The 13,178-nt window shown below is 47.0% G+C and overlaps 1 protein-coding gene across 1 annotated transcript in view; it reads left to right on the forward strand.

The window, feature by feature from the left end:
• Positions 1-608: 608 nt before the first annotated feature.
• sf3a3 (splicing factor 3a, subunit 3) overlaps positions 609-13,178 on the forward strand; it is a 33,272-nt gene continuing 20,702 nt past the window's right edge. The window contains exons 1-7 of the mRNA XM_070898490.1: positions 609-806; positions 3,876-3,923; positions 5,667-5,719; positions 6,872-6,977; positions 8,799-8,871; positions 10,611-10,702; positions 12,315-12,397. Coding sequence (XP_070754591.1) covers positions 711-806; positions 3,876-3,923; positions 5,667-5,719; positions 6,872-6,977; positions 8,799-8,871; positions 10,611-10,702; positions 12,315-12,397 — 551 coding nt within the window. The 5' untranslated portion in view covers positions 609-710. The remainder of the gene's footprint in view (positions 807-3,875; positions 3,924-5,666; positions 5,720-6,871; positions 6,978-8,798; positions 8,872-10,610; positions 10,703-12,314; positions 12,398-13,178) is intronic.

A 13,178-nucleotide genomic window follows, 5' to 3' on the forward strand; every position in this document is an offset into this window, starting at 1 on the left:
GATTATGAGGGGGCGTGACAAGGTGGATGCAGAGAGGATGTTTCCACTGATAGGGGAGACTAGAACTAGGAGGCATAATCTCAGAATAAGGTGCCGCCCATTTAAAACCAAGATGAGGAGAAATTTCTTCTGTAAATCTGTGGAATTTGCTGCCTCAGAGAGCTGTGGAGGCTGGAACATTGAATAAATTTAAGGCAGAAATACACAGTTTCTTAAACGATAAGGGGTTATGGGGAGCGGGCGGGGAAGTGGAGCCGAGTCCCTGATCGTATTAAATGGCGGAGCAGACTCCAGGGGCCGTATGGCCTACTCCTGCTCCTATTTCTTATAAAAACACAAGTTGCTGTTGTTGTTGAACTGCTGAGTATTTCCAGCATTTTCTGCTTTTATTTCAGATTTCTAACATCTGCAGTATTTTGCTTTTGTCAACACTTTTGTCAAAGAGTACTTCAATGGCTGTAAAGCGCGTTGGAAAGTCCTGAGGTCGTGAAAGGCGCTATAGAAATGCAAGTCTTTCTTTTCCTCAAATAAGGAGCCCGGAACCTTTGTTTGGGGCTGGCCGAGCGGCGGATGGAGAACGTCACGTCCGCCGAGCGCGCCAATCCGGGAGCGGGTCCGCGGGAGCGCGAGGTCCGGGTGGAGCTGGGGCCGGGAGTGTTGGTGACCGCGAGCCGGGGCTCCGAGTGTCCGCCCGCCCGCCGCCCGCCGCCATGGAGACCATCCTGGAGCAGCAGCGCCGCTACCACGAGGAGAAGGAGCGGCTGATGGACGTGATGGTGAAGGAGATGATGGTGAAGAAATCCACGGTAATGGCCCCGAGCCCCGCGTGTCCCGCACACAGGGGCAGCCTGGGAGGTAACATGGCCCCCTGTCCCTCGGGGGCAGTGGCTGGGCCGTCATTCAATGTCTGACCCCGCTCACTCACCTGGAGAGCACAGACAACAACAACAACTTGTGTTTATATAGCGCCTTTAGCGAAACGTTTAGTGAAACGTCCCGAGGCACCTCACCGGAGTGTTGGGAGATAAAATAAATCTGACACCCGGCCGCACAGGTGACCAAAAGCTTGGCCAAAGAGGCAGCTTTCAAGAAGCGTCTTGAATGACGAAAGAGAGGCGGAGAGGTCTAAGAGGAGGTGGTCCCTGCAGGCCTTACACCCTGACTGCAGGGGGGGAGGGGGTCTCTGACCCTGACTGAAAGGGGGAGAGGAGGGGGGGGTCTCTGACCCTGACTGCAATGGGGGGGTCCTCTGACCCTGACTGCAAGGGGGGGTCCTCTGACCCTGACTGCAAGGGGGGTCCTCTGACCCTGACTAAAAGGGGGGGAGGGGGTCTCTGACCCTGACTGCAAGGTGGGGGGGGGGGGGGGGGGTGTCTCTGACCCTGACTGCAAGGGGGGAGGTCTCTAATCCTGACTGCAAGGGTGGGATGGGGGTCTCTGACCCTGACTGTGGGGGTCTCTCACATCGCTCTGAATGTGGTCTACAGCAATCACGCCTCCAAGGGGCAGCTTCTAGCATAGCCAAGAAGGTAAAGAAATACTTGCATTTAAATAGTGCCTTTCATAGCCACCGGACATCTCAAAGTGCTTTACAGCCAATTAAGTACTTTTAGAGTTCAGTTCCTGTTTTAATGCAAGAAAGGTAAATGTTTAAACTGCCGGAAAAAAACCTCATGATTGTTCCTCATCTCTGGAAATAAAATAATTTAAAATCACCTAAAGAAGTTAACTCAATTTTGCCCGTGATGCAAGTCACAATGTCATTCTGATAAATCCCAATGCGTTTACACCAGGACTAACCTGATGGAGCTGCAGTGGCCTTTTCCACTTGTATACGTTCCTATAAACCAATATGTGCGGATATGTGGTTGGGAGCACATCTCTGGGCCAAATATGACACCAAGGTTGCGAACAGTCTGGTTCAGTCTTAAACAGATGCTAGGGAGAGGGATGGAGTCGATGGTAAGGAAATAGAGTTTGTGGCGGGTACTGAAGATAATGGCTTCAGTCTCCCCAATATTTAGTTGGAGGAAATCTGCTCAGCCAATAATGGTGATGAGGTCGAGCTGGGTGTCGTCAGCGTACATGTGAAAACTGGCGCTGTGTTTTCGGATGATGTCGCCAAGGTGCAGCATGTTGATGAAAAATTGGAGGGGGCCCATTGGGGGACACCAGAGGTCACAATGCGGGAGCGGAAAGAGAAGCCATTGCAGGTGATTCTTTGGCTGCAATTGGACAGATAAGAATGGAACCAGGTGAGTGCAGTCCCACCCAGCTGGGCAATGATGGAGAGGCATTGGAGGAGAATGTTGTGGTCAAAGGCTGCAGACAGGTCGAGAATGAGGAGAGATAGTTTACCACAGTCACATAGGATGTTATTTGTGACTTTGATAAGAGTCGTTTCGGTACTGTGGCAGGAAAGGAAATGCGATTTAAACATGGAGTTCCGGGAAAGTTGGGCACGGATTTGGGAGGCGACAGCACCTTTAAGACATGGGGCAGTAGTTTGGAAGGATGGAGGGGTCAAAGTTTGGCTTTTTGAGGAGAGGGGTGATGATGGCACATTTTGGAGGAGAGGACGACAGTACCTGAGGAGAGAACTGTTAACGATAACAGTTTGCCCGTTGGATTAGGGGAAGGGCGGGAAGTGGCAGAGGCAGCTGAACGAATCCGTTCAGTCTTAGTGGCAAAGAAGTCCATGAGCTCCTTGTACTTGTTGGAGGTGAGGGTGGAGGAGGCAGAGGAGAGGGTTTAAGAAAACTGTTTGCTGTAGAGAAAAGAAGGCAGGGATTATCTTTGCACAGCAGGGATTCATTGTATTTTGTTCATCATTAAGTTCTTCAAATTAATTGGACCCATCTAAACACTGGCCCAGAAATTGCAGTCGCAGGCTTCCCCGCGGTCGGTTGCCTCCGACCGGAAAAATTTCGACGAATTTACCTGGTGGTCCGGGAGGTTCGGAGACTTGTGGTCCTGGGCCTCTAGGCGAAGTCCTGTGTACTGGCCCACTTATTCCAGGGACGTAGGCGCTTCTCACGTGTCCCTGGATCACATGGGCCAGCCCAACCAATCAAAGTCGGGGTATCTGTATCCCCATTCATACTTGTGGTGAGTTCTAAACAGAATCACCATCAGTATGATGGGAATACTCCAAAATGCACAAACACTTAAAATACATTTTTTTTTAAAACATCACCTATTTAAAATTAATCAAAATGAAATTGAATTAGTTATTTAAAACAAATTAAATTTTTTGAAAAATAAATTTACATATTTTATAGAGTCTAAAAATAAACTTACCTTATTTACAGGATTTAAAATGTTTAAATTCTTTAAAAAAATGTGCTTTTCTGTCCTTTAAAAGTCTTACGCTGATAATAGCAGGCCTTATGCCTGCTTTTATCAGTTGGAAGAATTTCACGGGCATTTGCTGGGCAGAAGTTGGGCAAACTCTCCACCCACGGGCCCCTTTACTTCTGGATGTGTGCAATCTGTCAATAGGATTCTTGACAGATCGCTAGTTCTGGCTTTAGGCGCATGCGCTTCACAGCCTGACCCCGGAACATGTGGGGACTGTATGGGAGCATGCGCATCTTGTACCTGCCCGTAGGGGTCATAAATTCAGGGCCATTAGAGATTGAACCAGCTTAGTTGTGGAGCAAGAAATCGCTTTCCCTTTCCTATCATTTGCACATTCAGACTGCCAATTTGGGAGCGTGGCAGACAGTGATCACGACACTAATTACAACAATGGACTGCACTGGTTACATTTCTGGAAGGAAATCCGTTTGCTTTGGTGCAGGATTCATACACCCATGATTCAATTTCTATCAGTTTGCATGTTTTTAAAAATGATTAACTTATTTATTTTCCAGCTTCGAGATCAAATCAATTCTGATCATCGTGCTAGAGCAGTGCTTGATGTAAGTAAGATCACTGTGATCTGGCCTTTGTATCCGTTTGCTGTTTTTGGAGTGCTGTTAATTACATTTGCTCACAGTGCAATCCATTTCATAGATCAGATCTGTGTAGATTTTTATAACGTGCATAGTTTGGGCTCTGAATTGTGCACCAGTTTTTCTTTTGGTTCCCTATTAAACATCCCAGGAATGAATCATCTGATATTTTGAGCTACCATTTCATTAGGCCAAGTGCTTGATGGTAATTGATCAGTTTTCTTTTTTCCCCCAAAGGGGTCGAGCTTTCATGGGCATTGCCCCAGTATGCAAATATGGGGAGGTTATTCAATTGACGTTGAGCTTGTCCACATACATTTGCCAGCAGGATTCACTAGATCAGGAACTCCTTCCCTCTCGCCCCCCCCCCTCTCGCCCCCCCCCTCTCGCCCCCCCCCTCTCGCCCCCCCCCCTCTCGCCCCCCCTCTCGCCCCCCCCCTCTCGCCCCCCCCCTCTCGCCCCCCCCCTCTCGCCCCCCCCCCTCTCGCCCCCCCCCTCTCGCCCCCCCCCTCTCGCCCCCCCCCCTCTCGCCCCCCCCCCTCTCGCCCCCCCCCCTCTCGCCCCCCCCCCTCTCGCCCCCCCCCCTCTCGCCCCCCCCCCTCTCGCCCCCCCCCCTCTCGCCCCCCCCCCTCTCGCCCCCCCCCCTCTCGCCCCCCCCCTCTCGCCCCCCCTCTCGCCCCCCCCCCCTCGCCCCCCCCCCCCTCGCCCCCCCCCTCTCGCCCCCCCCCTCTCGCCCCCCCCCTCTCGCCCCCCCCCCTCTCGCCCCCCCCCTCTCGCCCCCCCCCTCTCGCCCCCCCCCTCTCGCCCCCCCCCTCTCGCCCCCCCCCTCTCGCCCCCCCCCTCTCGCCCCCCCCCTCTCGCCCCCCCCCTCTCGCCCCCCCCCTCTCGCCCCCCCCCTCTCGCCCCCCCCCTCTCGCCCCCCCCCTCTCGCCCCCCCCCTCTCGCCCCCCCCCTCTCGCCCCCCCCCTCTCGCCCCCCCCCTCTCGCCCCCCCCCTCTCGCCCCCCCCCTCTCGCCCCCCCCCTCTCGCCCCCCCCCTCTCGCCCCCCCCCTCTCGCCCCCCCCCCTCTCGCCCCCCCCCCTCTCGCCCCCCCCCCTCTCGCCCCCCCCCCTCTCGCCCCCCCCCTCTCGCCCCCCCCCTCTCGCCCCCCCCCCCTCTCGCCCCCCCCCTCTCGCCCCCCCCCTCTCGCCCCCCCCCCTCTCGCCCCCCCCCTCGCCCCCCCCCTCTCGCCCCCCCCTCTCGCCCCCCCCCCTCTCGCTCGCCCCCCCCTCTCGCTCGCCCCCCCCCTCTCGCTCGCCCCCCCCTCTCGCTCGCCCCCCCCTCTCGCTCCCCCCCCTCTCGCCCCCCCCCTCTCGCCCCCCCCCTCTCGCACCCCCCCCCTCTCGCCCCCCCCCCCTCTCGCCCCCCCCCCCCTCTCGCCCCCCCCCCCCCTCTCGCCCCCCCCCCCCCTCTCGCCCCCCCCCCCCCTCTCGCCCCCCCCCCTCTCGCCCCCCCCCCCTCTCGCCCCCCCCCCCCTCTCGCCCCCCCCCCTCTGGCCCCCCCCCTCTCGCCCCGGCAGGGTGAAGAATCCTTACAGTTTCTCTATGATTGAGGGTGCTGAAGTTTTGAGACTGTTGCTTAGAAATGTTTTAAATACTGATTACTGTCTCCTGTTCGTCATTATCAATTTTAAGTAGTTTAAGATTTGAAATGTCTTAATTTATTTTCCAGAGATACATGGAAGTGTCTGGAAATCTGAAAGACTTGTATGAAGATAAAGATAGGTATGTATTATTACTGATGTAACTTCAGACAGTAACTCCAGTTTTGTACTTGGTGACATATGCCATGCAGCTGGAGCATTTTAGAATTATTTACTGTTTGATGAAACTGGTAAAATGTCACATTTGACTTTAATTGCACGAATGGCGGGTAATGGAGCTATTATACTGTTGCAGTGCTTCTCTCTGGTGAGGGTTGCACTACATTGACACCTAACATCATCTGGCTTGCAGAATGTAAAATATTGATTTAAAATCAAAGAAAATATCTTTTTTTAACTATAATAATTTTGAGTTATTTCATTGGAGGCAGAAGCTCAACGTAAGATCGAGGAACAGCACCTCATCTTTCGTTTCGGCACTTTACAGCCTTATCAACATCGAGTTCAACAATTTCAGACTGTAACTTCGGCCCATATTTTGTTCCCTTTCCTCCCTTATTTTTTACAATGCCCCCTTTTCAATTATTTTTTTTTATTTCTCTGTTTCCCATGGCAGCTGGTAATTATTCTGCCATTCACACCCTATCTAGACTCATCTTTTGTTTCCTAACGTGCCATTACCATCTCAATTCGGCCCATCATCCCTTTTGTGTCTCAAATCTTTCCTGCCTTCCACCCTATCACAGACCTTCCCTTATGTTCTTTACTCTCCTCCCGTTTTCACTGTCCCTTGCACTTCCTTAAGAATCTGTTACATTTTGAACTTTTGTCAGTTCTGACGAAGGGTCAGCGACCTGAAACGTTAACTCTCTTTCACTCCACAGCTGCTGCCTGACCCACTGAGATTTCTACCATTTTCTGTTTTCATTTCATCATCTGTCTTGCCTGGTCGTCCTTGGTGCTGCGCTAATATTAAAAATAATGTATTCCTTCTCCGGGACTGCTCTCCTGTACCTTAACCAGCACAGGTGCCTCTGCCTCCGCCTCCGGTGAAAGAACTCAAAATCATAACTTTTTTAACCCTGTTCAAAAAATATATATATTTTCTTCAATTTTAACCAATATTTGACATTCTGTAGTTATCCTTTGACTGTGTGTATCCTGGTTGAGGTCTATAGAAAACATTCAGTGCTCTGAAAGATGTTTTATTGCCTTTATCTGTTCTGTGCATATTGCAGTCCTTTACGTTGTTCTGGTTTGGTTTTGCTGACAGTATGAGGAAGGATGAGTTAAATGCCATTTCGGGACCAAATGAGTTTGGAGAATTCTACAACCGACTGAAGATGATCAAAGAATTCCACAGAAAGCACCCAAATGAGGTTGGTACCCTCACAGATGCCACTCATTTCAGAGTAATCTGATATCTTCTGTAAAATGCTCATCCACAATTAAGGTCACTGAAATAGCTTGAAATGTATTGTGATTTCTTTATAATTCTTCCACTAACTATACATTATTTCAGATCGCTTCTCAAACCCGTGGATTAAAATACTTGCATTTAACATTTTTCATACAGCTATTTAGCTAAATAGACACACGGACACATAAGGAATGTTAAGAATATATAAAAGATTGCTCAGTTTTTCATGAGCTCACTTGGATAGGTTAGGTGAGTGGGCAAATGCATGGCAGATGCAGTATAATATGGATAAATGTGAGGTTATCCACTTTGAGGGTAAAAACACGAAGGCAGAATATTATCTGAATCGCAGCAGATTTGGAAAGGGGGAGGTGCAACGAGATCTGGGTGTCATGGTTCATCAGTCATTGAAAGTTGGCATGCAGGTACAGCAGGTGGTAAAGAAGGCAAATGGTATGTTGGCCTTCATAGCTAGGGGATTTGAGTATAGGAGCAGGGAGATCTTACTGCAGTTGTACAGGGCCTTGGTGAGGCCTCACCTGGAATATTGTGTTCAGTTTTGGTCTCCTAATCTGAGGAAGGACGTTGTTGCTATTGAGGGAGTGCAGCAAAGGTTCACCACACTGATTCCCGGGATGGCGGGACTGACATATGAGGAGAGACTGGATCAACTGGGCCTTTATACACTGGAGTTTAGAAGGTTGAGAGGGGATCGCATAGAAATTTACAAGATTCTGACGGGACTGGACAGGTTAGATGCGGGAAGAATGTTCCCGATGGGGAAGTCCAGAACCAGGGGACACAGTCTTAGAATAAGGGGTAGGCCATTTACGACTGAGATGAGGAGAAACTTCTTCACTCAGAGTTAACTTGTGGAATTCCCTGCCGCGGAGAGTTGTTGATGCCAGTTCATTGGATATATTCAAGAGGGAGTTAGATATGGCCCTTATGGCTAAAGGGATCAATGGGTATGGAGAGAAAGCAGGAAAGGGGTACTGAGGGAATGATCAGCCATGATATTGAATGGTGGTGCAGGTTCGAAGGGCCGAATGGCCTACTCCACCTATTTTCTATGTTAACTCACTGTGGAGATCTTTGACGCAAGTTAAATAAACTGGGTTCTCAATGCTCCCTGTAATGAGTTCAGTTCGTACAGCAGGTGAGAGGATAACTTGTATTAGTAGTAATTTGTTTGATTTCATTGAGAAAGATCTCTTATCAGCGCTCGTGGAAGCTGTAATGTGCAATCTTTGGTTCAAAACCTGTATCCAGTGCAGAAGTAATATCCATTGGCTCTCAGTTATTGCACTAGTTTGATTCTGTTACAAGAAGTAGTTTAATTGTCCTCTAGTGTAAAGAAAGAAAGACTTGCAATTATATGGTGCCTTTCACAACCAATGGACAGCAAATGAAGTACTTTTGAAATGAAATTGTGATTTCTTCTTCATTCTTTCCACTAAATGACTATACATTATTTCAGATCGCTTCTCAAACCCAGAGAGTAAAATACTTGCATTTAAAATGTTTTTTAAAATTTCTTCCCTCGACCTCCTGCTTTAAGACACTCCTTAAAACCAACCTCTTTGACCAAGCTTTTGGTCATCTGCCGTAATTATTTCTTCTCTGGTTCGGTGTCAGATTTATTTGTTTTGTCTTATAACATGTTGTGAAGCACCTTGGGATGTTTTACTACATTAAAGGCGCTATATAAATACACATTGTTGTTGAAATGAAACTATTTTGAGATTGTCATTCACCTTTGTTCTTTTCCTTGTTACAGATCAGTATTCCGATGTCAGTAGAGTTTGAGGAGTTAATGAAGACAAGGGATGGTCCGAGTGAAGAGATGCAGAGTAAGTCTGCACAATTCTCTTTGAGGGTTTCTGCTTTGGTTAATGTACAGCATAGAGTTATTATCATTGGGTAACCTTATTTCAACACTAGATCCTGTGAGTATCACTGAGTCAGTACATTGGGCTCAATTTTCTCCAGTGATTTGCGCCGTTTTTTTTTAGCAAGCTGCTTTTTCTGGCCTAACTTAAAAATTCACAGTTTCCCCAATCAATTTGTCCCAGCGTAACTCATTTAGTTACGTTTTTTTTAGGTACGTTTTTTTTCATCCAAAGGGGGCGTAACCAGCCACCTACGCCAATTCTGGCCATTTAGTGAACTTTGGCCATTTAGTGAACTTTGGCCAGCTATAGTTACTCCATTTCTGCTTAGGCCAGCATATGTGGCCTCTTGAGAAAACCCTTGTGGAGAGTTAAAGAAATCGGCGCAGGTAAGTAAATCGGAAGCCATTCAGCCTGGGCTAGGTACGGCAAGCGGAAAGGACCGGGACCGGCACGCACTCTGGGGCCATAACGGACTGGGACCGGCGCGCACTCTGGGGCCATAGCGGACTGGGACCGGCACGCACTCTGGGGCCATAGCGGACTGGGACTGGCACACACTCAGGGCCACAGCGGACGAGGAAGGTACTCACTCAGGGCCACAGCGGACCAGGAAGGCACCTCGCTCAGGGACCGCCGATTGGAAGGTTTGGTGCCCGGGGAGGGAGAGAGAGAGGTCACAAGACTCCGGGGGGGGTGGGGGGGGGGCGGGAAAGGAAGAGGAGAGGACACAAGACCTTTGGGTGTGGTCCATTCATATAGACCTTGGGGAGGGAGAGAGCTCTACTGCGCATGTGCGGCCATTTCAGCGACGTCAAGAACGTGAGTTTTTTTTCCCGCACATGAGCAGAAGGCCCGCCGCAGATCGCAGACTCCACTCCCCGAGGCAACTGGCCTCGCTGCGCGGGTCCGAATTACAGCAGAAATATCGGGGAAAGTTTGAACATGTTTTTCTGCCGCATTTCTGGACCTAAATAAGAGGCGCAACTCTGGCAATATGCCAGAAAACGGGCTTGGGGAAAATTGAACCCATTATAACTAAATGTTTAATTTTAATGGTCCAGCTACATTAAACAATGTCTCTACGGTATCAATGACCATGGTATATAAAATGCTATTAAAACCAATTGTGACCGTTTTCCATTTATCCAAGTACTGAGATTTTCTTCTATTCTGCTTACTGTTCTTGTTAAATGTAGTTGCCATAGTTTACAATTATTGCTGTAACAACAACAGGCATGAGATACACAGTTATGTAGCAGAAGTTATTATCATATCCATGCAAATTTGAATCCACTTAACACCTTCAGTTTCCAAATGTCAAATCATTTCTATGACATGTTTTGTCTTGGCCCATTTAATGGTCAAAATATTAGGTTAAAGCATCTTGGTTAATTATACTTAACATGAATGTGACAAGGTTCACTCTGGGCTATGCCTCTGTAATAGATGCTGTGAATAGCATGATGAATGCTTTTAGCATATAAACAACTGGGATAATATTTTATTCTCTTCACATGCACTATTTATACAACTTAATATTCCTCTCTGCAACATATGTCTACTTCGCCCCTTAATATTCTACAATTGCTTTTAAGAGTCTCCCTAAAGTCATTGACTGTTTAATACGATTATCTCATAACCTACTCTAGCTTATGATTGAAATATATTGAATGAAAATTAAATCCACTTCCTTATAGATCTAGTGGACTTCACAGATGAGGAAGGATATGGACGTTACCTCGACCTTCATGACTGTTATCTTAAATACATAAACCTGAAAGGTTCAGAGGTAAGTCACGATGCAAAGTAAGGAAGTTGGGTATCAGGAAGTTCAGTAAAGCCAGAGATGGTGCAGTGGTCCAACACATTGGTGCTCTTGTTTCTCATGAAGTGCTCGGTTGCAATTCTCCATTGTTCATTACTGGTCTTGGATATATTAGTGCAAGATGCCAAGTGAAAGTGAGGAAGTTTCCCACTGGCAAGAAAATCAGAGGGATACTCTGGCTGTCCACTTCACATACACCTGGCTACTTTTCAGTTATAAAATGGCTGGGGAGGATCCATCGTTTGGAGGTAGTGGGAAAGGGAAAATGATACAAATAAATTAGCAGTTGGAGTATTAGCAGAATTGGATATCTCAGTTAATTGCATTAAAGCATTTCTTTTCTTCTTGACCCTTTAATTGAATTATGAAAATTAATTGTGGATTGAATAGAGGATATATAATGGGACTTGGCTTTTGTAAATTAAGCCACAGGTTGACTGGTTCTTTCAGTTAGTTTAAATGAATTCTGAGAGTTTATTCTGTGGAGATTCACCCTCCTGCAGGATTACTATATTCTGCACACAGAGTCGCAGATATTGTTAATTTGTTAGTGAATTAATTGTGGCTGGTTGGCATGAATATTTTTTTAGTCGAGGTAGGTCTTCCAGTTTGGATAATGCTCCCTCTGGTGGCAAGTATCTCCTTATCTGTATTTTTTGTTTAGTGATGAAACATTTACTGATTCTGACTCTAATGGCATCTGTCTGAAGTATTATAGTGAATTCATATTAAAGTTAACATCTCTAGGTGCCCTTTAATATGGTTGTAGCTTTGTATCTGCAAAGATGAATTTCTGTGGAATCCGAATAGTTGGATTCTCAAAATAAACTAATGTTGTTACAATCTGCAGTACTATTCCAACGCACACCAGGCTGGCCTCCCACATTCTACTCTATGTACACTTGAGGTGATCTAAAACTCACCTGCCCATGTCCAAACTCTCATCATGGCCCCTTCCTATCTCTGCTCTCCTTCAATCCCACAACCCCAGAGATATCTGCGCTCCTCTAATTCTGCCCTCTTGAGCATCCCTGATTATAATCGCTCAACCATTGATGGCCGTGCCTTTTGCTGGTTAGGCCCCAAGCTCTGGAACTCCCTGCCTAAACCTCTCCGCCTTTCTACCTCTCTTTTCCTCCTTTAAGACTGTCCTTAAAACCTACCTCTCCTGTCCTAATTTCACCTTGTATGGCTCGGTGTCATTTTTTTCTCATCATACTCCTGTGAAGTGCCTTGGGATGTTTCACGATGTTAAAGGCGCTACATAAATACAAATTGTTATGACGATTTCAGCAAAAGATAATGACAAGCATATGAAATATTCCTGTAACAGCTGTGTCTTTTGTTGTATTTCAGTAAAGCATGTGTGGTGCTTCTGTAAGAATTCAGTCAAGAATTTTACCGAGTGAAGTATGTTCTAAGACATAGCTGCATGTCTAACAAACGTTGGTCTGAAAAGCAATATTTGCACCATGAAAATAAATAAGCGTATAACAGTTTTAGTTATCTCTTATCTAAACGTAACAGAGTATAAAACTCCAGTGGACTTTGTAATAAATGGTATTTTTTTTTCCAGAAATGTGATTATATTACCTACTTAACTACATTTGATCAACTTTTTGATATTCCGAAAGAGAGAAAAAATGCAGAATATAAGCGGTGAGTGGAATTAATTTTCACATGTATATTGCTGTTCAGACGGCAAATGCTTCCTCGGTTAGCTACCGCTGTACTGTATTGCCGTAAAACAGAAGCTATTTTTCAGGAAACAACTTTTAAATAATCAGGATATTAATGACTAACTGGGGTGGCAAGGAATTGTAAGTACTGTTCGAAGTGTTAACGTTTCTTCTGACAGTTCAGTGGTTTAAGTTAACATTCAGATTTCCATTCTGGCCTCTCAGACTGATGCAAACCACAGCACTGCTGTCAATTGCCAGACCAGTTAGTTCAGGTAGAAAAGCACTGTAACTGAGATTATGGTATACTGGGAAGAAGGAAATTGCTATCGTTTAACATATATAAATAATTATTCCTGCTTTTTCTTACTTTAAAGTTCCACTTTTAAGCAATTTCAGACTTACTTTTAATTTCATCTGTTCTATTCGAAGTGCAAGTTAACCATATCGAGTCTATCTGCCTCACTTATTGAAAACTTATAAAGACTGGTAATGAACACAGGACAGTATGAAAAGGTACTTTACACCCAGTGGGAGCACTCAAATCTCTGAGTCTGTAGGTTGTGGATTAAGCCTCACTTCAAGACCAGAACAGTGCTGAGGGAGTGCTACATTGTCAGGGATGATATTTTTCAGATGAGGTGTTAAACCAGTGTCCTTTCTATCTGTTCAGGCAGATGTAAAAGATCTCATGGTACAATATGAAGAAGAGCATGGAGTTCTTCTGCTGTCCCTGCCAGCATTTGTCTCTGAGCCACCAA

Source organism: Pristiophorus japonicus, chromosome 14, assembly GCF_044704955.1.
Source record: "Pristiophorus japonicus isolate sPriJap1 chromosome 14, sPriJap1.hap1, whole genome shotgun sequence".
NCBI lineage: Eukaryota > Metazoa > Chordata > Chondrichthyes > Pristiophoridae > Pristiophorus > Pristiophorus japonicus.